Consider the following 23776-nt stretch of genomic DNA (forward strand, 5'->3'; position numbering starts at 1 on the left):
CCGAGCCCGACGCCCTACCTACGCCTGCTGTCAGGCACGATCGCGGGGCAGGTCAAGACAGAGCTGTGTCCAGCGAGAACCTGCCGTTTGGTGAGGGCACCTCGTGTCGTCGTCGCACCACGTGTGGTTGGGTGGTGGAGAACGTACAGTCATGCTGCAAGAGCTGTTCCGTCGTCCTCCATGCGGAGGAGGCGCGGTCGCCACTCGCCAGCCAGCACGTACGAGCCCCGGCGAGAACGTGCCCGCCGCCTCCGTGGCGTACGGCCGTCACCGCACTGGTGTCGGAGAAGCAGGTTCCTCGTCGCGAAATACGGCGCTTCCATGGCCGCGATATATCTCGCGACCGCGCGCGAGCTCGATTCCTGGAGCTCATCTCCGAGCACATGCTCGTCAGTGAGCTCCACAAGCTCGGTCGCCGCCGCGGGATATCACGGTCACGGACTCGTCGTCGTTCGCGATGACGAGTTAGTTCTCGAGCACCGGCGCGACGATGGCCGTCGCAGCGGCGGGCGGGCGCGTCCTCGCCACTAGTTCGCCCTGGCTGCAGGCCGCCACCTCGTCTTGGAGTGCCCTGAACAGCTATTGCACAGCACCGTCGTCCTCGTCCACCACCCTACCACGTCGTCACGTGACGTCCCGTCACCGAACCCGCGGTTTTAGCCGGACAGACCTGCCCCGCGACCGCGTCCCCAGCAACGCAAGTAGGCGTTCGATCGGGCTCTGCGCCGGTGGCCACGCCGAAGTGGCGACCGTCCAACGGTGAGGGTGGAGTAGTCGAGCCCTATGGGCGGAGACAGCACCGTGAACAACGTCGTTTCCTCATGGCGTCGGTCAGAGCCGGGCGTATGCCCTTCAACAACGCCACCATGCCGTAGGACATGTATAGCTCCAGCGCCGCAGCCTTCTCCGGACGTTGCTCCTGCTCGACATGGATGATGGGCAATGAACGCTCACTGCCACTACCAGCATGCCAATTGTGCGCTCAAGGGATCATACATGTGTTTAGTAGCCTATGGCTCAAATTAAAGCGCCATACAACTCATTTGACGTCGGGCCATGGACTGCGCTAACTAGCTCATGCATTTGACGTCGTCCGTTGCGCGTTTGCCTGGCAGAGTTACAGAGGAGCCATGACGACAACCGGACACATCACACAGAATACAGGCTGTCTAGAAACAGTTCAAGTCGATCGAGTCGCTTCATCTTCCAATCCAAACGAAATAAAATGAACAAAGTTACACCCATCTAGATCTTGCATCCCGTGTTGTTTTCTTCCTTCGGGTCCCTTTTTTCAACCAAAATTTCTATCCATTCAGTTTGATGATTTGATCTGCTATTTGGATTTTGTGAAAGAGTTTTTGTTTCTGTGGTTTTGAACTGTACGATCGTGTGTGCTTTTCGATTCGCGGCAACTGCAGTAAATAAATTTGAAGTTCAAACGTCTATCTTACTGAAAAAGACACAAATCCATTAGAACAACACAGTTCTAAGCTCCTACAGAGTTTAATTTCACACCAACCAAATGCACGAACGACACACACCAACCAAATGCTCCTACTGAGGACTCAGCGAACAACGAACGGCCGGATCACACACTTTGTTAGCAACGCAGTGCGAGGAATCGGAGAAGAACAGGAAAGGAAAGATTGTATTACATCAAGTTCTCACTGCCACTCGGGCCCCATGTACCGGCCACATGGGCGAGTCTGACGAGTGGACCGGCGAACCTTCTCTTGGCTAGCGCCTGCTGCTTCTTCAGTTGCCGTTTTGGCTACAAGATCCTGGGTCCTTCATCATTAGGAGGCTTGAGGGTTGCTGGCAGACTGCGTGCACCCTGCAGCCCAGAAGTCCCTGAACACAACGAGGCCGACACTGACGTTGTCCCAACTGCCGGCATGCACCCCCTTCTTGGCGAGCTCCTCGGCGAGCAGCGTCGGTGAGCCCTCCACATCGGTGATGCGTGTCTCCCACGGCATGGTGACCCGTGAGGTCCTCCCCAGCCTTCGCCGGACGTGGGCACACGCCGCCGCCGGCGTCATCTTGTCCCAGAGCGCTGCGCTCCCCAGGATCAAGAACTCGTCGCGCGCCTCCCGTTCCACCGTCACCACGTCGACGACGTCCGCGGCCGCCGACGGTGCCGGCACTGACGAGCCGGTAGTAGTCCGCGGAGCGGTGGTGAGCTTGGAGGTGGCCTCGGCCACGCGGACGCCGCCGGCGTTGTCCACGCTCTTGTTCTCATCTCCCCTCCTGTTTGCCTGCGCATGTACGTACGTGCATAGAAATGGTGAATTGCCGCTGGCCACGAATCACAAAAGCAAGCTCGCGCGTACAACTAGTTCAGGAACCTTTAATGGAAAATGACGTCAACTCTGGACCTCTGAACAACGTAACTATCCTGACATGGACCAAATGCACGAAGAAGAAGCTTTACTTACCATGTGCTCGGAATCGGAACTGAGCTCCACGAGCTCGCCGTCCCGGGATAGCACGGCCTTGGAGGCGCCGCAGTTGCCGATGACGAGATACCTCTCGTGCACCAGCGCGACGATGGCCGTGGCGGCGGGCGCGTCCACGCCTTGCTCGCCCTGGCTGCAGGCCGCGAACTCCTCGTGGAAGGCTCGGAACGCCTCCCTCAGCGTCGTCGCCCACCACCCTACGACGTCGTCGCGCGACGTCCCTTCAAGGAACCGCGGGCTGTCGCTGCACAGCTCCAAGTAGACCTGCCCAGCGAGCGCGTCCCGCAGCAGCGCGAGTATGCGCTCGGACTCGCCGCCGGCAGCGGCTTCGCCGAGGCCACGGCCGTCAAGCACGGCGAAGAAGTCTAAACCCATGGGAGGCGAGAGCACCGTGAACGACGGCGCCGCCTCCACGGCGTCTGTGAGCACCGGCCGCATCCCCTTCATCGCTACCATACCATACGATAGGTATAGACGTGGGAACGTGCCCCATGCCAGCACCTCCAGCACCGCCGCCACCTCCTCCTCCGGGACCGGGAAGGCGTCGCTCGAGCTCGACATGGAAGATGGATCTAGCGAATGAACACTCGCTACCACTACCAGCTTGCTTGGCTAATGGCAAATGTACGTGCGCTGAAGAGATGGATCAAAAGACCTAGCTAGCTTGGAAGAACGATGCATTGCTGCTGTCAATTGTTACTCCTATATATATATGGTAATGGTGAGGAGCAATATTTTCAGCGTGGTCCTTTGCTCCAGGAGTAATTTTCAGAGAGGTTACTTTACTGTCCTTGCAGCGAATTTGCTTGACGATTAAGAGGACTAATAGCATTTTAAGATCTGTACAATTTCATGCATAGGCAGAGCTAGTAAAGTGGCACTATGGGTCATGAACCATCCTAACATTTTAATCTAAGGTGAAACCATAGTAGAGAGTTATCATAAATTAAGATCGCACAAGGATTGTGGTGTAATTTGGCCTTACATCTAAAATAGACCATCCTAACTATAAATCTTATCTACACCACTGTTTCGGGGTAGGTAGGATAAGGAATAATTTCAAAAGAGACCTTTGAGAAAGAAAATTCAAATAAGAGAAACTCGCACTGGGTTCGAATTCTCATTTCAAACCCAAAGAAATGGCGGCCGCTCGATTTGGAAGGTTGCTCCTCATACTGCGGCTGCAAATACAAGCAATGACAACCGGAGCATGCATGGTCATCACACCCGCGTAAAAAGATCCCAGGTTAAATGATTTTTTTGATCAATTCTTTTCCACTCGTTAATTATTGAGCTTATTTGGATACAAACGAAATCTCAAAGATCCAATTCAGATTTTCCAAATAAACTCTCATTGATTAAGGCCTATTTATTTGAAACCTGAATTGAATCTCAGGGATTTCATCCAGATCAAAAACAGGCTCTAACAATTAAAGAATGGAAGAAAATTAATAAGCAAATCAACTAAGCTGGGATCATCCTAGGGGGATGTGATGTCACAGCTCTGATGTCATCATGTACAAGGATCATCCTACGGAGAAATCTCCGGTGGATTTTTGCCACGTTTTATATATATGCTTGTCTTTTGAAATTTCTCGCAGTGCCCTTTCAGTAACGTCATATATGTAAATTGACTGCAGACACATGATCCCAAGTCCAAATAAAATCTGAATTTGCATACCACGATATCAATTGGGCACTGTGAAAATTTGTCAGATGTGTTAGTTAGCAAGAAACGAGACAATAATTCTCTGGGCATGGCTAGTACAACTAGAAATATCTACAAAAAAAAACATGTTCAAATAATTTCAAAAGGAATAATTTCAAAAGAGACCTCTCAAAAGGAAAGTTCAAATAAGAGAAACTTGCATCGGAAGATCGTCAACGGTCGGCATTCTCGTTTTCAAACGCAAAGAAATGGTGGCCGCTCGATTTGGAAGGTTGCTCCTCAGGACATTTGCTGCTAGCTACAAATGGAAAGGCAAATCACAACTGGAGTATGGTCACCACATCCGCGTAAGAAGATCCCAGGTTAATTGATTTGCTGATCAATTCTCTTACACTCATTAATTGTTGGGCTTATTTGGAGTGCAAACGAAATCTCAAAGATCCAATTCAGATTTCCAAAATAAACACTTATTGATTAAGGTCTATTTATTTGAAACCTGAATTGAATCTCAGGGATTTCAACCAGATAAAAAAAAGGCTCTAACAATTAACGAATGGAAGAAAATTAATAAGCAAATCAACTAAGCTGGGATCATCCTACGGGGATGTGATGTCACACCTCTGATGTCATCCTGTACGGGGATCATCCTACAAAGATTTCTCCAGTGGATTTTTGCCACGTTCACGTGTTTCGAAATTTCCTGCAGTGCCCATTTAGTGACGTAGAACAAATTCAGATATGTGAATTGACTGCAGACACATGATCCCGAGTCCAAATAAAATCTGAATTTGCAGACCACATTATCAAAGGGGCAGTGTGAAATTTTTTTCAGATGTGTGTTAGTTAGCAAGAAACGTGACCATAATTCTTTAGATGTCGATAGTACAACTTAAAAATGTCAACAGCAAAATAAGCCATGTTAATTTCTTCGTGCAAATCACCAAATGTTTATCCTAGATGTATCAACTATCCTAAACAAAATAACAAAAATATTGCAAGATAGAAACTTATACCATGATTTTTGTGGTTAAGTTAACGAAGCCACTACATTTCCTTGCTATTAATCACCTGAAAATAATCGTTAAACAGAATTAGCACTCATCAGTTATTGAAGATGTCAAAGTCCTTAACCCACAAAAACCGCAAAAGTACAAGCAATGATGAGAACGCAAGACATAATCGAAGAACCAACATAGTATGTGAAGAATTTCGAACCCTATGGAAGGGTATATACATCGTTTTGGTTGTGCGATAGCGTGGAGGGACACCTGAGGATGTGTCTTGTGGCGGCGGTGAAATATCGATAGGACGATGTTTGAGATTTAGGGTTAATAGTGAGAACCACGTAGGAGAATATAAAGGACAGCAGAATCATTCGCTGACATTGGATTTGATCCAACGGTAAGAGGATGTCGTGTTAGGTGCGAGGTAAGCTTGTAGGTGGGCCCTCTTCTTGAAGAAAATTCACTTGGTCGCGCATATAATTGGCACCAATTGATTTTGTACTTACTAATTTCCAAATAACCTACATGTGTGTTGTTTTTTAAATGAAAAATCACTACGTTCAACATATAAACCACACAAACCTACTATAAATCCAATAGTTAGATATGTGGTGGAGAAAAATCCCTTTGAAAGATTAAATTTGTCGCACGGTGTTTTCCAAAGTCCTAATCCCATTTGGTTCCAGAACTAGGTTTGGTTTTAGGGGTCTGCATTAGATTAATTCAATTTAGTCGCTGAGATACAAAATTCAACTTGAATTTCTTTGAAGGACTCACTTTCATGGTAGTAGGAACAACTGACTCGCCCCTCATCGATTCAAAGACTCAAGCTTGCCATGCCACTACACAAGACTTGGGTGTTCATTAGCAATGCGTAATCAAAAGGGTTGAATGGCCCTAAGAGGCGAGGTTCAATTGGGGCTCTAAAAAATTTAAAGCATGAACTTTTTATACCTAGCAAGATTCTACTTCATAGCCCTATAACTAAAAGACCACACTAGAAACAAGTCCTTAGGACCATCACACTAAGCCAAATCCTTAGTCATAGGCACACTAACAATATTGTCCTTAGGAGCAAACTAAAACATATGAACTAAGAGAACACCATGTAAAGATCTTAGAGGTCACTCAAATGTTACTTGCACACAACATCATAAAGAAAGCACTAAGCAAGGTCAATACATGATGAAAATGCAAGAACAAAAGAGAGGACAAGAGACAACAAGATCCCCCTTGTATCAAATTGCCAAAATGCAATCCATAGTCCACTTTGGAGCTCCACCAAGGTACACTCTCGATTACCAATCATTCCCTTGGTCATGGTGTTAGGTTCGCTTTGGAACTGTATGCGTGCAGCACGGAGCGGGAGGTCTGTGGCGATCGGGGGGGGGGGGGGGATGCAGCGCATGTGGCGTAGGAGAACAATGCGGCGCGTGGCGTGGAACTCAGGTGTGAATTGGTGAACGCGACCAAATGTAGAGATTTTTTTGTATGAACCGTTGGATGGTGTCTGGACGTTGGATGCAAGCACAAAAGTCATGACTGGCAAAGAAACACTTACTTCATGATGTTCGGGCATGTCCACTTTGTCTTTGGCCCGACAATCAATAAGTCCTCTTGCTCCACACCTTAACTTGTCTTGATTTGCCTGACTTTGTTTAACACGGTCTTCATCGCCTTCCATGTGCCCTCTTTGTTGCCTTTGAGTTTGGTATGGATCATGCATGGTCCTCTCATCCTTGGACGCCAGTCCATGCCTTCTTCTCTGCCCCCACCTCTCATGGTACATTGGCACGAACCTGCACCATCTCCCTTACCATCAACTATCAAGTCTTCCCCAACAAACTCAAATACTATACATAACCAAGAGACATGTTGCACCGCTACCGCCTAGGGTCTTCAGAAAAACACCGCCGCCGCCCTTGCTCCTAGGGCCTCACCGTCGCCACGCCTCCACCTACATCCCTTCTCCTTCTTTCTCTCCGATGCATCTGCCAGAGGTAAGAAGGAGAGGGGACCCATGTCTCTTTTCCGTAGTTTTTAGTTCTAGTTTGTTTAGGGTTTAGTCCAAATAAATTTTTAGCAAAATCAGATGATTTTTGGTTAGGATTGTGTGTCCTACGATGACTTCAGTGATTGCCACAACGAGATCGTCGTTGCAGGTGTCAAATTCATCGGCAGACGGCCAAATTGTGGCCTTTATCTGCATGGGGAGGGTGCTTCTGGGAGCCCCCAACGAGGACAGCGACTCTGAGTCATCGATCTCATCGTCGATGGTCGCGAAGAGGATTTCAAGGTCTTGAGGTGATGAATCCGTAGCCTATGTTGTACTCGACGATGCAACTGTTGATATTCTTTCAGCAATTTAGATATGTTTTGGACTAGTTCCGAAGCGTTAGATCTTGCGGTATGTCCAATGTTTTGGGGTTGGTCGTTGGATTTGGCATAAGGATTGCACTTTGGCTCCGTCGTTCAAGGGATGCCATTGGGGAAGAAGATGAAAGAATCTCAATAGAATATTATGTATTTTTTATTTTAGATTTTCTCATGCGTAATTTGGGGATGTACTATGCCAAGATTTAATATAAGTCCCCCTTCCCTTCGCAAAAAAGAGGCATGTTGTACCACCACCACTCCGCCTTTGGTTAGCCATAGCCCATAAGCAAGAATAACTCAATTGAAAGGACTCGCCTCGCTTGACAATCAGTCATCACCACAATGACAACCCACCTTGTCATCTCATATAGTTGGTTTGTGTTGTCTTTTGTTAAAGACAGTGATTCTTTTTCCTTACAAAAAGTGGTACTTAGACGATTTATTTGGAAGTTGGTGAGTATCTGTTCTGTTGATGCTAACTATATATGGGCCAATTGAGTTATCTTCGAGAAAATAAGACCCACACCAACAAACCTACCTTTCACCTAACACAACACCCTCCTACCGTTGGATCAAATCCAATGGCTACGAATGATTCTAGTCCCCTATATATTCTCCTGTGTGGTTCTCGCTATTAACCCTAAACCTCAAACATTGCTCGTTTGATATTTCGCCGCCGCCACAAAACACACCCTCATCTTGCCCTCATTCAACTATACATGGCCTTCCATGCTATTGCACAACCAAAATGATTTCTACGACCTCCGACAGGGCTTTAAATCCTTCACAAATTATGTCAGTTCTTCACTTATTTATTGTGCTTTCATCGTTGTTTCTACTTAAGTGGTTTGTTTGGATTACGGACTTGGACATCTTTAATAGCCTGCGGTGCTAACTAATTCTATGTTACGGTTATTTGCAGGTGATTAATGGCAAGAAAATGTAGCGGCTTCATCAACTCAATCACAAAATCATGGTATAAATTTCTCCCTTATATTTTTTTGTTATTATTTCTCGAGGATTGTTGATCTATCGAAGCGAAATATTTGGTGATAATGCACAAAAGGGTAACATGTTTTTCCGTGGGCGTTATGTTTAGTTGTACTAGCGACGTCCATAGATTATCGCCGTGTTTCTTGCTATGGAATTTCTATTACGCGACCCGTCGCGTGACGCGCCGAGCGCGCGACCCACGTGCCCACGCCCGGCAGCGTCGGACAGGAAGAAGAAGGTGGCTAGGGTTCCGGTGAGGAGGTCTCCAACGGTAGGGTTCCAGCGGGCTTAGGGTTCTATTCCCCGGCAGCCTTAGAAGGGGTTTGGGGGGCATCGGCCTCGACACCGCGTTGGAGGTGGGTAAAATGGCTGCGGGGCTGGGCGGCGCGGGACGGCGGTTGACAGGGCTGGCAACGGAGATGTCACAGCGGAGCTCGCCGGCGCCCTGCCCTAGGATTAGGGTGGGCGGGGTCGAGGGACGGGAGCGGGAGGTAGTTGGCGCGGCGAGGCGGGGGCGGGGGCGAGGTCAAGGACGACTCCGGCAAGCTTCCCTGTCTTTAGGGGAGGGAGGGGTCGATGGGCGGCGTGATGAGGCAGTAGGAGCCGCCGGCCGCTAGTGGTGGAGGGCGGGGCAGGGGGCGGAGGAGGAGGGGCGCGCAGAGGGATAACAGGATGGGGAATTGCTAACACATTGAAAATTTTCACACTGCCACACACACACACACACATATATATATATATATATATATATATATATATATATATATATATATATATATATATATATATATATATATATATATATATATATATATATATAGAACTACTATTCTGTAGCTGGCTACAGAATAACTTATTCTGTAGCCACTTTGAGTCTTTGAGTTATGATAATTACTATGTTAATTTATGAGATTATAGTAACTCCTTACTAAGTGGTTTAATATAACGTTATGGTAAATATCCCCATGTGTTATAGTAACCCAACTATTGTAAATATGTATTGACATTATGGTAAATTAGTATATAAAATTATAGTAAATGGAGGTGGCTACAGAATAACTTATTTTTTAGCCGGCTTCTGAATAGCCTCTCCCTATATATATATATATATATATATATATATATATATATATATATATATATATATATATATATATATTAATTACTGAACGGGCGCTGCAAAAACAGAGAAATGACCTTTCTTTGATATTACTGTTGTTGTAATGGGTCACGGGCGGAAATATTGCTCTCCTGTCACCACGACGTGGCAGGGTGCTTCGTCAGTTCGTTGTTCCATTGTTGTTGCCTCAAAAAGGCTCAGGACATCCTTAGAATTCGAACGCAGCAACGTACCGGCCGTCGGTCTTCTGTCTCATCATCATGCGCTCCCCTAGATCCTTCATCCATGTCGAGCCCGAGCTACGTCCCGGACTCGGCAGCAGCTGGCATGGGGCATATCCCCGGGGCCGTAGCTCTCTACGACTTGGCCGCGTTTAAGCAGCATGTTCGTTTCGGCTTATTCGCTCGTATCTGGCTTATAATCCGCGGCTTGAACAGTATTTTTCTCTCACACCAAACCAGCCAACAGGACTTTTAGCCATAGCTTATAAGCCAATTCAGCCGAAACGAACAGGCTGAAGGGCACACGCCTGGCGCTGACTCACGCCGTCGACGCCACGTCGTCGTTCACGTGCTGTTACCGCTCATAGGCCTGGGCTACTTCGCGGTGTTTGATGGCCGCCGCGCCGCCGCCGCCGCTGAGCCCGAGGGCCTGCTGCTCCTGCTGTGAGGCACGATCTCGGGGCAGATCGAGAGAGAGCCCTGTGCAGCGAGAACCTGCCGTTTGGTTGGGTGGTGGAGGACGTACGGTCATGCTGCAGGAGCTGTTCCGTCGTCGTCCATGAGGAGGAGGCGCGGTCGCCACACGCCGGACAGCACATACGGACCCTGGCGAGAACGTGCCCGCCGCCGCCGTGGCGTATGGCCGTCATCACACTGGTGTTGGAGAAGCAGGTTCGTTGTCGCGAAATATGGCCCCTGCATGGCCGCGATATATCTCGCGACCGCGCGATAGCTCGATCCCTGGAGCTCATGCTCGTCAGTGAGCTCCACAAGCTCGTTCGCCGCCGCGGGATATCACGGCCATGTAGGCGTCGTCGTTTGCGATGACGAGTTAGGTCTCAAGCACCGGCACGACGATGGCCGTCGCAGCGGCGGGCGGGTGCGTCCTCGCCACTGGTTCGCCCTGGCTGCAGGCCGGCCGCCACCTCGTCTTGGAGTGCCCGGAACAGCTCCCGCACAGCACCGTCGTCCTCGTCCACCACCCTACCACGTCGTCGCGTGACGTCCCGTCACCGAACCACAGGTTTTCGCCGGACAGCTCTAGGTTGACCTGCCCCGCGACCGGTCCCGCAGCAGCGCAAGTAGGCGTTCGATCGGGCTCTGCGCCGGCGACCACGCCGAGGTGGCGGCCGTCCAATATTGAGGGTGGAGTAGTCGAGCCCCATGGGCGGCGACAGCACCGTGAACGACGTCGCTGCCGCCACGGTGTCGGTCAGCGCTGGGCGGATGCCCTTGATCGCCACCATGCCGTACGGTAGGTATAGCTCCGGGGACGTGCCCGCGTCCGTCCATCCGGGCCCGGCGCCGCAGCCTCCTCCGGGACGTTACTCGCGCTCGACATGGATGACGGATCTGGCGAATGGACGCTCGCTGCCACGACCAGCTTGACAATTGTGCGCTGAAGAGATCAAACATGCATGTTTTAGTAGCCTATGGCTCAAATTAAAGTGCCATACAGTTCATCTTGTGCTATTCTTATTCGAATCACCACACCAGCGAAAACCCGCCGTTCGATGAGGGAATGTCGCACGACGTGGTTGGGTAGTGGGAGGTCGGTGGTGCAAGAGGCGTTCATGACGAGGACACGTCCATGACGAGGTGGTCGCCAGCTAGCGTGAACCCAGCGAGGACGTGACGGCCCTCGTCGCGTTTGTTCTCGAGAAGTACATCGTCGTCGTCGTCGTGCACAAACGGCGGCGGCGACTCCACGGCCGCGTCATCCCGCGACGGCGAGCTCGATCGTGATCCGGCCTGGAGCTAGCTGCGAGCAAATGGTGAAGCAGCTAGCTTTCACCCTGTGCTCAGCAGTTTGCTCGATCCACGCATACGTGCTCGCGGTCGCGGGACGCGGGATAACACCGGCCGGCTTGGAGGCGCCGTGCGTGGTTGCCGACGAGGGACGAGGTACCTCTCGAGCACCAGCGCGACGATGGGCGTCGTGTCCTCGCCGTGTTCAACCTGGCTGGCCGCCACCTCATCATGGACGACGTACTCCCGCGCATGAGATCACCGTCGTCCACCACCCGCCCTACCACGTCGTGTGGCATCCCGTCACCGAACCGCAGGTTGTCGTCGGACGGGCTCTTCGATGGGCAATTGGCAATTGTTCTGCTCGATGTCAATGGGCGAGGCGTGTTCAGTTTTTTTTTTTTTTTTTTTGAGTTTCAGGCGTGTTCAGATTTCAGAAGCTGCAGCAGGCAGCGTGCACAGAACAAAGCTCGGATTGGTCTGCTAGCGGGCCGCACGGATTTTTTTTTTTTTTTTTTTTTGAGGAAAGCGGGCCGCACGGATGGGTCATGACAGTCAGTCGAGTGGCCCATCTAAGCCCACGACACTTCCTCAAAAAAAAAAAATATCTAAGCCCACGACACTACACGTACGCGGGCCACGTACTCAACTGGTCGGTCGCCATGGGCCAGACCGTCCTTCCCCTCGCCGCCGCCTTCCTCGACCTCGTGCGCCTGAGCGTGCTTGTACTCACTTGCGTGCGCCGGCCCTCCTCGACTCCTCGCTGTTTCGGAGCCCCGGGGAAGCCAAACCCGACCGTCCGACCGCGTCGTCTCCCTCCTCGTCTCCTCTCCTCTCGCGTCCGCAGCTTCCCTTGCCGGCTAGGGTTTGCAGATGACGACGGCGGCGCGCCCCACCTGGGCGCCGGCCAAGGGCGGCAACGAGCAGGGGGGCACCCGCATCTTCGGCCCCTCCCAGAAGTACTCCTCCCGCGACCTCGCCGCACACACCTCCCTCAAGCCCAGGTATTCTCTCTCCCTTCCATCTGCCTCTCTAATCTGGAACTTTCCTTGATTTTGGGGGCCAGGATTTTCGATTTGGGGGCCGATTCCCCGATTAGAGCACCTGCCGTCGGTTTGATGCTAGCACGAGATAATCGCCATGGTCTGTCCGCCTCATACGCCGGTGCCCAACCCTAGCTTTCAGAGTTTCGCGCTTGCCACGCTAATTGTCCAGTACAGGATTCTTAATCACGCTCGATAGCCTTTCTGTCCCAGGTGTTACCTATTACTGCTTATAAAAAATCGAATTACATTTAGTGCCCGCGTTAATGCTTCAGAATCAGTTTATTTTTAGTGCTGCAAAGTATATTGAAATATCAATAAGAGGTCGTGGTTTTAATTTCTTCCAGCATCATTTTCTTTTCCTGCATCTGTTCGGAGTTGCTTTACTGCTATATTACAGCTACCACCACTTCAATAGATTAAGATGCCATTCAGTACAAAGTAATGTCTACCGCTGCTATCTGCTGATGTTGAGGCCGTTTGACTATTCATTTCACTTTACATTTTAGTATTTCTATTGGGGGGGTTGGGAGTGGCATGGTTTTCAGTTCGAAAAGGGACAAAAAAAAAGTTCTCATTCATGATTGCAAAACATGCCATGCTGATATATTAGTTATAATCTTTGTAAGTACAACATCAAACAGTTGTTTGCAGAGTCTACCAAAATCCGAAGCAGATGGCTGCCTGCTGTTGTTCAGTTGCCATGATCATCTACATATTGCAACCGACATCCAGCAGGGCATCTTGCTTCCACAGCATCCACTTTCCACAAGTTTACTGTTAAGATTGTAGTCCAAAAAATGAAGTGGTTGAAGAATTTTGAGAAATAGAACCTGACAGAAATTTCCTTAACCCTAATCCATGTAAACATGTTATATTGTCGGACCCAGTTGCCTAATTAACTATTGACAAACACAAAACAAATCATTTTAGGGATCCTGACTTGATAACAGGATTCATAGTTAGCTGGCAAGATGCAGGATATGCAGTTCCTAGTTGGTATTTAGGAAAGGTGGATATAGTGTGGTGCATCGGCCATATCTAAGACTTATCTATTTTTGCATTCATGAGGTGCACAAATTTAATTCACACTCTTTATGCTTGATTTGGTCGAGGGACCTGAAGAAGTGTTCATTATTTTCTTCAACAACCTGTTTTAATATTGCGTTACATGTAGATAGCTGTTCATTTTTAAAGATTCTGGTAAGGCATGCATGTTTTACTACACTGAATTGGTATGGTGTCTCCTAGGAGAATTATACAGTGCTTAATCCCGCTTGTTTAGCTTATCTGCGCCACCTGACCGCTTGCAAACAACAGAATATGCATTTACTTTTGCTCCACCTAACGATTTTATGACTGCCACCGTGTATGTAATTTGGATTACATATGCAAATCGAAAAGGACCAGCGAGTTTCTTATGCAAGGTTGAAGTTCCCAATATCCAGCTAGTAACTTGAGATTCTATATTGTCTAGGAAAACAAGGCATAAAATATAGATTTTGGTTACATGTCTTGTCTGTTGTATAATGTATTATTGTTTTTTTTACTTTGGAGAGGTGATGATTGTGTCAATGTCAACTGTAGCCATTTACGAATCTTAATCTTTGCCTTTGCTTCATTAAGGCAAAGAAAATTTCAGCATCACCAACTTATTGCTTACAAAGATGTATATGTTCCCTGTTAGTATCTGGGAATCACAACTAGCCCCTCAGACATGGTTAAGATATATATTTCCGCTGGCTGTGTATTTTTGTTGCGAATATGTCAGGCTCAGGTTTGTCCCTCCATAACTCACTATTTTTGCCCATTTGTACAGAAAAGACGGTCAACAGACCCAAGAGGAGTTACAGAAGAGGAACCTCAGAGAGGAACTTGAGGAACGCGAGGGCAAGCACTACTCTTCCAAGGATAAGTCCTATGCTGGTACACCTACTTTCTCTGTCTCGTTCTTTTGTTTTCTCCCTTCAGGATAAGTTTCTGACTGGTATGTACAATAAGTAACAATGTGTATCTTCTTGCCTGCAGAAGAAAGAGACCGGCGGAAAAGCTCAAGCCTTCTACTCTTAGAAGGTTGGTGGAACAAACACAGCAAAATATCTGTTTATGTTGTGGCTTAGTGGTGACTTATTCCTTTCTTGTTGTAACTCATAGGTTCAAAGAGAGAGGCAGAGGATAAGATAGTTCCACGAGAAATCGATGCAGATGACTCTGATGTGGAGCCTAAAAGTGATGATGAGAGGTCTGTACCATTGTCCTTCTCAGTGATGAGTGTTTTATGAACCCTACTCTTCTGAAATGCTGCTAGGATTATTCTTTTGTTAGCAGGATGAACTTGACTTGCAACTGCATTAACTATTTTCTAGAATGGTTTCAATTTTTTTCCTGTGTCACCTTCAATAAAAATTTGTATAGCCACAAGGCTACTCACTTCTGGGATAGTGGTTCGTATACACACAAGGCTACTCACTTCTGGAGTTGTGGTGGTTATCCATTATTGCGCATTGCCTAGCATAGTAGCACGTTTTGTTTCCTTTGATAAGGCTGCCTTCACTTCAAATGTGCACAGAAGATAAGGCAACATTCTTGACATTGTTTAGGCAAATATCTTATTTCGGTTTACCACTTCACTATGCTTGGTTGCTCTTACACATTGAATGCCAAATTGTGTTCAGCGATGAAGATGATGATGACGACGACGACACTGAAGCTCTAATGGCAGAGCTTGAGAGGATTAAGAAAGAAAGAGCTGAGGAGAAGCTTAGAAAGGTTTGTTATCTTTGCATCTTTGTCGTTGTGTCATGATTTTATGTTTTTGTACATTTGGATTATGGGAACATAACAAGAATTGTTCCATTCAGGAGCGGCAACAAGCAGAAGAGGAGGCCAACATGAAGGAGGCTGAACTGATGCGGGGAAACCCTTTGATTAATATCAACAATCCTGGCTCCTTCAGTGTTAAGAGAAGGTGGGACGATGATGTGGTTTTCAAGAACCAAGCACGTGGAGAGACCAAGACACCGAAACGGTTCATCAACGATACCATCAGGAGTGATTTCCACCGTAAATTTCTTCAGAGGTACATGAAGTGATGGTACCGCCGTGTACAACTTTGATGTCTCCGCGCCCTGTATGGCAGAGCACAAGTTGAGAGCTCTTATCGTTGTTTTGTTTGTGTACGAGTGAATGACCAGCAGAGCATTGGTTCAGTTGAGAGCTCTCATCGTGTTATATTTGTGTACGAGTGAAAGGCCATTATTGTGTTGCTGTATTATGAAACAAAAGTATAAACATCTGTTGGCATCTTAACAAAGCTATACTGAGCAATACATATCTTATCTGAATGTGCCAAGGTCATATTTTTCTATATTTGATTTGATGATATTTAATTGAAATCATATTTAAGTCTGATGTATAGGAGAATATGAGTTTGATTGAAATCTATTTTTCTATCTTAGTGGCGTTTAATTGTGATTTAGACCTCATGTGATACGATTAGTAAGGGCCTGTTTGGTTTCTTTAGTCCGCGGACTAAAGTTTAGTCTCTAGACTAAAGTTTAGTCCGGATTCTGTTTAGTTTCAGGGACTAAAGTCCATTAATGTAGTTGTATAAAGACAATATTACCCCTGTTGAGATGAAGATATTACAACTGCTGGCCACGGGTGGGATGGGGAGTAACGAGGGGGTGGGATGGGGAGTAACGAGGGGCAGGATTGTCTCCAGAATACTTTAGTCCAGTTTAGTCATCCCCTCATGGACTAGAGGACTAAACCCTTTAGTTCAAATTTTAGTCCATGTGTTTGGCATTTTAGAGACTAAAAGTGAGCATTTTAGTCCACATTTTAGTTTAGTCCATGGAACCAAACATGCCCTAAGTGTAAGGACTATGTCCAGTTTAGAAGTTTGGGACCTCGATGGCATCCTCAAGTTATTGTGAGATGGCATCCTCAAGTTACTGTGAGATGAACCTCACATTGTACGGTTAGGCACTTGTAGTATTTGGACCTCACATTATACGGACTTATTGTTATTTGGACTCACATTATACGATTTGGGACTTTAGAAGTTAAACTTGTGATTTAGGCCTCACGTTATACCATTAGGGACTTAAAGTTTCAGAACCTGAATGACACCCCAAGTCAAGTTTGAAGATAAGAGTAACTCCAGCAATGACTCTCAAAATAAGACCCCTACTTTTTATTTAAGGACTTTTCCTACTTTTGAAGACCTTATTTTTTTTAGATGTACTAGCAGTGGTCCATAAAATAGAGCCATCAAATTCATTCCAATAGCTGGGTCCTACTTGTCATTGACTTTCTCAGCCAAAAGGCTGGGGATCGGATTGGGAGGAAGAGCATAGCACCATGAGCCGCACGGAGGTCGCTCGCCGAGAGCTCCATCTAGTCGAGTACCACGGGAGGGAGTGGATTCCAGGCGATGGGACCTCACGGCTTCTTCTCCAATGCGCACGCGAGGAGGAGAGGAGGCCGCAGCACTTCTTCGGTGGCCGCGCTAAGAGAGGAAGATGTCGTGCTATGGCTTCGTCTCCGGCCAAGAGCCGGCGAGGAGGTTGGATCTAGAGGCGGCAGGGGAGGCGGCGTGCACGAGCGGGGAAGTGGCACACGAGTGGGTTTATGTGGCGTGGGAGGAGAAGCGCGCACGGAAATTGTAGAAACGAACTTTTGAAGGTTTGGTCTAGAGCCCTAGGAACGAGGGTTGGGAGAGGATTTGAGGGTTGTATCATAGTCCCGTTAGAGTGCACTTTTGTTGTTGTTGCCTCTAAGCCCTTAAACAGTATAACGAAGGCTCGGTTAGGCCTGGAGGCTGGAGCCCAAATCCATTCTGACGATCGTTCACTGATTTTTTTTGCCAGCGAACGATTCGACCGAGCCTGCACGCGACGTCTGCACCTGCCCCCACGTCACTTTTAAAAAAACGAATCATTTATTTTAAAATGCTATAACTTCTAAATGGTATATCTATTTTTAATTTTGTCTGCACCTGCCCCCACGTCACTTTTAAAAAAGCGAATCATTTATTATAAGTTAAATGGTGTGTTCTACGCGACGAGACGAACAAAACGAGATCCCACTTACATATGTTTCGAAGAATTTGTTTTCCAGTAGCAATTTATATATATTAACTTATAACATAGAACTTATAACTTACAATATAAGTTATACATATATGTTACGTTACACAACTTATTTCTATAACTTATACGGATAACTTAGACAATATAACATTTTGCAGAATAAAACTTATCACCATATAACTTATGACATTAACTTATACCGTATAACTTATAACTTATGTCAAAACTTGAAAACACAAAAGTTATGAAAACACAACTAAGTTGTATAGAACAACTTATGTACATAAGTTGCATTTGATAACTTTTTGTAGATAAGTTGTATTTTATAACTTTTTGTGTTTCTAAGTTTTGGTTATAAGTTATATGTAATAAGTTATGTGTTATAAGTTAGTTTGCTATTAGAAAAATTCTTCAAAACATATGCAAATGTGGTCTAGTTTTGTTTGTCTCGTCGCGTAGAACGCACCGGTGCAGACGGAATCGAAAATGGATACACCGTTCGGAAGTTATAATATTTTAAAATAAATATTTTGTGTGAGTCCAACACACAATTGAAATTGAGCACGAGAAAAGAGGACGAAGTATACGCGCCACTATTCAATTAAGGTCCATGCGTAAATTATTCTTTTCTGAAAAGGTGCCGCCTGTTGGAAAGGTGTTCGCTCGTTTCACCATGGATGAAACAGGATCGAAAATGAATACACTGTTCAGAAGTTATAACATTTTAAAATAAATATTTTACGTGAGTCCAACACACAGTTGAAATTGAGCACGAGAAAAGAGGACGAAGTATACGCGCCACTATTCAATTAAGGTCTATGCGTAAATTATTCTTTTCTGAAAAGGTGCCGCCTGTCGGAAAGGTGTTCACTCGTTTCACCATGGATGAACGTTCCTCTATAAGAGGCGCAAACTCAGAGCATCAGGCCATCAACAAAGATATCGTTTCAAACTCGATGAGCCGTTGGATTTGGAAGGTTGTTTCCTGAGCTACACTGCGGCTATTGGAAAGCGAGTCAAAGTGCTGATAGAGAGTGGCAATTGGAAAGCGAGTCAAAGTGCTGATCGAGAATAGAAATCTTGGTAAACCAATCAGTGACTGTGACTTCAAGTGAACAAAATTCCCACCAGTATGCAAATAGTACAAACTTAGCCGCTGAAGAAAACTTCTTGGGTTCAAATGGCCAAACATCTGCACAACAAAGCTACATGCAAGAAAAGAACAAAGAAGAGATCAAACCGCTGCGCATCTATCCAAACCCAGTCTTTTCAGAATCTCAAATTCCAACATGTTGTATTTGTAGCATACAATTCTTACTATTCCAATTCCAATCACCACAAGCGTCACACTATCGCTGCTAGTGGATTGCTTAGCTTTTATATTAACGGACAATGAGGATGACCGAGATTGTTACTAGCCCCATCACTCGTTGCCCCTTTTTGTAACCTAACAAACATTCATTTCACTCGTTCCACACAAACACACACAGGGGCACTCGCTACTTCGGGTGCCGTCTCAGAGGAGCTTGTAGCCGGTGACCCAGACGTCGGCCGAGGGCGCGGCCTGGACGTACACGAACGAGGCGCTCTTGCCGGCGGGCAGCGACGCCAGCCAGCTCGGGAACACGTAGCCGTACCGCGCCTTGTCGACGCCCCACACCTGGCCGTAGAGCTTGGAGATGCCGATGTGGAGCTCGTGGACGGTCTTGAGCGACCTGTTGGTAACCGTCACCGCGTACCGGTGGTACGTCTTGCCCCGCTCCGTCCACGACGCCGTCGCGTTCTGCTCGATCTCAATTGGCGACTCTGACGCGTGTTCAGAAGCTGCTGCAGCATGCACAGAACGAAGCTCGGATCAGTAAAGAAAAAATCTCGAGAACGGCGATGTACAGCCAGATGACAAGTATGTTCATGCAGTTACTGCAAAAAAGATTCAAGAAGTAGAAAATGTTCAGCGATTACCCGGAGAAGGAGATGGCAGTGAGGTCCCGTTGGCGCCATTAATGGCCGTGGAGGAAGAAACTTCTGCAGGCAAAGAAACAGACCGATCGATTCAGCTAATTTTAGTTTTTGTCTACAAAGATCTTGGGCGCAGCGCAGACACAATGCTCATCAGAAATTCAGAATGCATGAATGGTAAGATAGTTACCATCGGCGGCGACAGAGTGGTGAGCAAACCGGCCGCCGCCGTGACCGGCGGCCAATCGAGCGAGCACGCCCATGAGCGGCGCGTTGTTGTATGTGGTGGCCTCCGTCTGCTCGTAGTTATCCCTCTCGTCGGCGAAGTTGTCGTACTCGTCGGGTCCGCCGACGGTGGCGCCGTCGAGCAGGTTGGGGTTGGCGGTGCGGCGGTGGTACCAGCTGCTGTACCCGGCCTGGCAGCTGACGAACGAGGGGTTGGCCTTGACGGACACGATGGAGGCGCCGCGGTGGTGCGCCTGCCGCGGGTACGTGGCGCCGTACCCGACCATGTAGCTCGTCGCCCTCGGGTTGCTGCCCAGGATGTAGTCCACCTGGGACCTGGCGAAGTCCAGCAGCTCCGACGGCTGGGCGGACGACCCGCCGTTGTCCGGGCACTGCGCGGCCTGCCCGGCCGCGGCGAGGTGGTCGGCGTAGGCGGCGAGGAGGAACGCGGCGCTGGTCACGAACTGCACGTTGTTCCAGCTCTGGTGGTAGACCATGCCGCCGGGCGTCCGGGGCACGCTGTTGGCGCCGCCCCTGCCGAGGCAGGAGCACGCGAACAGGTCCGCCTTCTGCTTGTACCGCTGCAGCACGTCGGCGTGGGCGTTGTTGCCACGCTGCAGGAGGAACATGGCGGCCAGGACCTGCACGCCGGGGTACTTGACGTCCCAGCCGAACTGGTTGATGGACCAGCCCGTGCCGCCCAGCGCGTCGGCGTTGGTGGCCAGGTAATCCAGGTACCGCGACTCGCCGGTCGCCTCGTGCAGCCACGCCGCCGCCCACAGCAGCTCGTCCCCGTACCCGCTCGAAGACGCGTAGTACCTGCGCACCACCGTGATGCTGCTGTCGTACCGCCCCCGGTACTTGTCGGCGAAATCGAACAGCTACGGACATGATGCTCATCGTGTTCGTCAACAATCTTGGAGAAGATGCGTGCAAGCAATCGTACAATGCATGTCGATCCAGGTCTCCGCCATACGTACGTACGTACCTGCTTGGAGTGCTGGAGGAGAGTGTTGGCGTAGCCGGGGTTGGAGCCGCGGAACACGAGCGAGGCCGCCGCCATTGCTGCAGCGGTCTCGCCGGCGAGTTCGGACCCGGGGTTCTGGGGGTCAAGGCGGTAGGCCTGACGGCTCGTCGTCATGTCCTCCGGCCGCATCCAGCAATCGTGGTCCGAGTCACCATCGCCGACCTGCATGCATGCGACAGATCATCAGGATTCAGGAATCATGTACAGTCTTCTCTTAACGACCAAGTTTAAAGTTTAAATCCAACGACTAGTTCAATGTGCATGCATGCATGCAGGGTGCAAGCAGAGCGTGACGTGGCGGCCAGGCGGCGCGGCGGGGTGTAGCGGAACCAACCAACCGAGAAGAGAACCGACCTCTCCGTACAGCACGTTGGGCTCTGGGTGCGCCTTGACCAGGTAGTCCGTGCCCCACTTGATGGCCTCAACGGCGTGGCCGAGCTCGCCGGCCGCCGCCATCTGGTTGCCGTACTCGAGGACGCTCCACGACATCATGGTCACCGTGAACGCCATCGGCAGGCCGAACTTGACGTTGTCGCCGGCGTCGTAGTAGCCGCCCACCAGATCCACCTGGACCAAAACAAAAAAAAAAACAAAAAAAACGCAGGTGTAATCCATCGCAAATGCTGGTTTTAGTATCCATGTATGTAGTCGAGATATATATAGAAAATGCTGATTTGTTTCCAAATTAAATGCCAAAGAAAATGCGGGACGTGCATGCGCACGCAAAGATGGTAAGTATCCAAGAACAAGGAGAGCAGGTTGGGGTCTGGGATCCGTGACGCGTACCCCGTTGGCCTTGCCGTCGAGGAGGCCGGAATCGGCGCGCCAGGCGACCCTCTGGCTGCCGGGGAGCCGCCCGGACCGCTGCGCCTCGAAGTAGAGGATGCTCTTGCTCAGCGCCTGGCGGTAGTCGTGCCCGGCGGCAGCCGACGCCACTTGCGTCGCGGCGGCGAGCGCCATGGCGAGGCCAGCAAGGACGACGGCCATGGAGTAGGCCACCGCGCCGCGCGCTCCGCCGCCTCCTCCTCCCCTGGCCATGGCCGAGAGCCCAGAAACTAGACGAGAAAGGAAGGAAGGAACGGCGCAATGGGTGATCTCCGCTTTGGGTGGAAGCTGTGGAGGCCGACGAGGCGTATTTATAGCAGCGTTGGGGAAGAAGCCGAGAGGCCGACGATGAAGCGAGGAAAGGAAATTTTGTTGCAATCACAAGGCAAGGCTGACCTGGACTCCTGGTTTCAGGGAACTTTGCACCAGTCCCGAGCTACTCATCCGCTTGTCATTTGCTTACTGTGATCGTCTGTTCAATTGCTCGTATATGATCATGGATTATAAGTTAAAATAATATTTTTCTCTCACACTAAACCAGCCAGCAATAAATAATCCACGATCGTTTACGACGAAACAAACAGGCTGACCGCCATTTACAGCCGTAGAATGCGCCCTGCTGCGCTCAACTCATCAATCCTAACGTTACCTTTTCAAATAAAAAAAATCCTAACGTTAAAAGCAAAAGATTTTTTTCTAAACGTTGGGAATTGGGATAGGCCGCCGAGTTAGGAGTGGCAACGGTAAAAACATTTTTTTCTCCGGGTAATTAAAAGCTTAACGTTAGGGACGATTACGAATTCTCGACCACTCGTCTGAAGTTAGCGCCGGTTGGAAACACAGTAAGATCTTGTAACCGTTTTTTTTTTTTTTGCATTTTCTGGTTGATCTGTCAGATAAACCTGAGCTCGTCCGTCTGAACTGAACGTAGCTAAGGCCAAAGCTAAGCTAGAAGAGTAATGGAACGGAGTGATGGCCATGTGCTTCTTCTGAGCTTATTTGGCTCTTTGCCAAGTCCATTTATGAGAAACTGATGAAACTTTCCTGCTGGAACGGCAGTTGCAGAGGGGATCAGGATCATCAGAAGCCAGAGGCCGTTTCTCTGAGCTCTGGAAGACCGAAACGGAAGGGAGAACGCGGCGACGACAGGCCTTTGGTCTTGTCCACACTTGCCCCGTTCGCTGGGTTTATAAACCGTACTTTTTCAGCCAACGAACAATATTTTTCCTCTGACAACAAATCAACTAACAATACTTTTAGCCATGGCTTATCAGTCAAGCGAACAGACCAATAATTCCTATGTCTTCACTCACTGTTTGACGCCCGGCCTGGCTCCAAGAACCAACAACTATTCCTGGTGGTCTGGGGATATCACTGCTGGAAACTACGAGTTTCCCTATGATTTTTATTGTTCCCTACAGTTTTCTATCAGTCCTAGGGAATTATCCGTCTCCCTATGGTCTCATTCAAAACAGTAGGGAATTCTGTATTTCCCTAGGAACTACGTAATTTCGTCGGGAGCAGAAAGAGGAGTGGTCCTTCAACAAGCCATGCCATCGCCAACGTGGAACCTTTCCCTAGCAGGTGGATAGAAAATCCTAGGGAATCAAATCAGAATCCTAATAATCTCTAGGGCGCCACTTTCTCCCGCCGCCGCCCAATGTTCAGTTGCCTCCATCTACGCCTGAAGCCAGCACAAGTCCACAAAAAAAACGAAAAAGAAAAGAAAGAAAGAACGCTCGTATTCTCTTCTCCCGTCGAAGCACGCGAGCAGCCCGGCCGCCCCAGCGCCCCGCTGCCTGCCTGCCCAGCGCCTGGCCGGCCGGCCGCCCCCGGCGGCCGCACGTCTTCCCCAAGCCGCCGTCCTTCCTTCCCCAAGCCGCCGCCCTTCCTTCCCCAGGCCAGCGCCCTTCCTCCCCAAGCCGCCGCCCTCCGTAAGCCACCGTCCGCCCTTGCTAAGCCGCCGCCTTTCCCATTCTCGATCTGCTGCTACCTCCCATTCCCTCCCTCCAT

The 23776-nt window shown here is 48.9% G+C and overlaps 3 protein-coding genes across 4 annotated transcripts; 1 reads left to right on the forward strand and 2 right to left on the reverse strand.

Annotated features, from left to right (window-relative positions):
* Positions 1-1796: 1796 nt before the first annotated feature.
* Positions 1797-3017, reverse strand: LOC136460144 (probable protein phosphatase 2C 8). Its single transcript, XM_066459964.1, has 2 exons — positions 2436-3017; positions 1797-2192 (listed from the first exon to the last, which is right to left on the reverse strand). Exons 1-2 carry the CDS (start codon positions 3015-3017, stop codon positions 1797-1799), a joined length of 978 nt encoding a protein of 325 aa, XP_066316061.1.
* Positions 3018-12311: 9294 nt separating this feature from the next.
* LOC136457497 (uncharacterized) lies at positions 12312-15975 on the forward strand. The gene is made up of 6 exons (XM_066457528.1): positions 12312-12592; positions 14451-14557; positions 14660-14704; positions 14786-14873; positions 15307-15400; positions 15493-15975. Exons 1-6 carry the CDS (start codon positions 12462-12464, stop codon positions 15721-15723), a joined length of 696 nt encoding a protein of 231 aa, XP_066313625.1. The 5' UTR covers positions 12312-12461; the 3' UTR covers positions 15724-15975.
* A 2845-nt stretch (positions 15976-18820) lies between these two features.
* LOC136457498 (endoglucanase 2-like) lies at positions 18821-22154 on the reverse strand. 2 transcript variants are annotated; one of them, XM_066457531.1, is made up of 6 exons: positions 21725-22154; positions 21293-21505; positions 20900-21100; positions 19877-20792; positions 19690-19752; positions 18821-19551 (listed from the first exon to the last, which is right to left on the reverse strand). In XM_066457531.1, exons 1-6 carry the CDS (start codon positions 21974-21976, stop codon positions 19244-19246), a joined length of 1953 nt encoding a protein of 650 aa, XP_066313628.1. In that variant the 5' UTR covers positions 21977-22154; the 3' UTR covers positions 18821-19243. The 2 variants fall into 2 exon arrangements, with proteins under 2 accessions (XP_066313628.1, XP_066313626.1); XM_066457529.1 differs by having other exon boundaries at positions 18821-19554.
* Positions 22155-23776: the final 1622 nt, after the last annotated feature.

This window comes from Miscanthus floridulus, chromosome 6, assembly GCF_019320115.1.
Source record: "Miscanthus floridulus cultivar M001 chromosome 6, ASM1932011v1, whole genome shotgun sequence".
NCBI lineage: Eukaryota > Viridiplantae > Streptophyta > Magnoliopsida > Poales > Poaceae > Miscanthus > Miscanthus floridulus.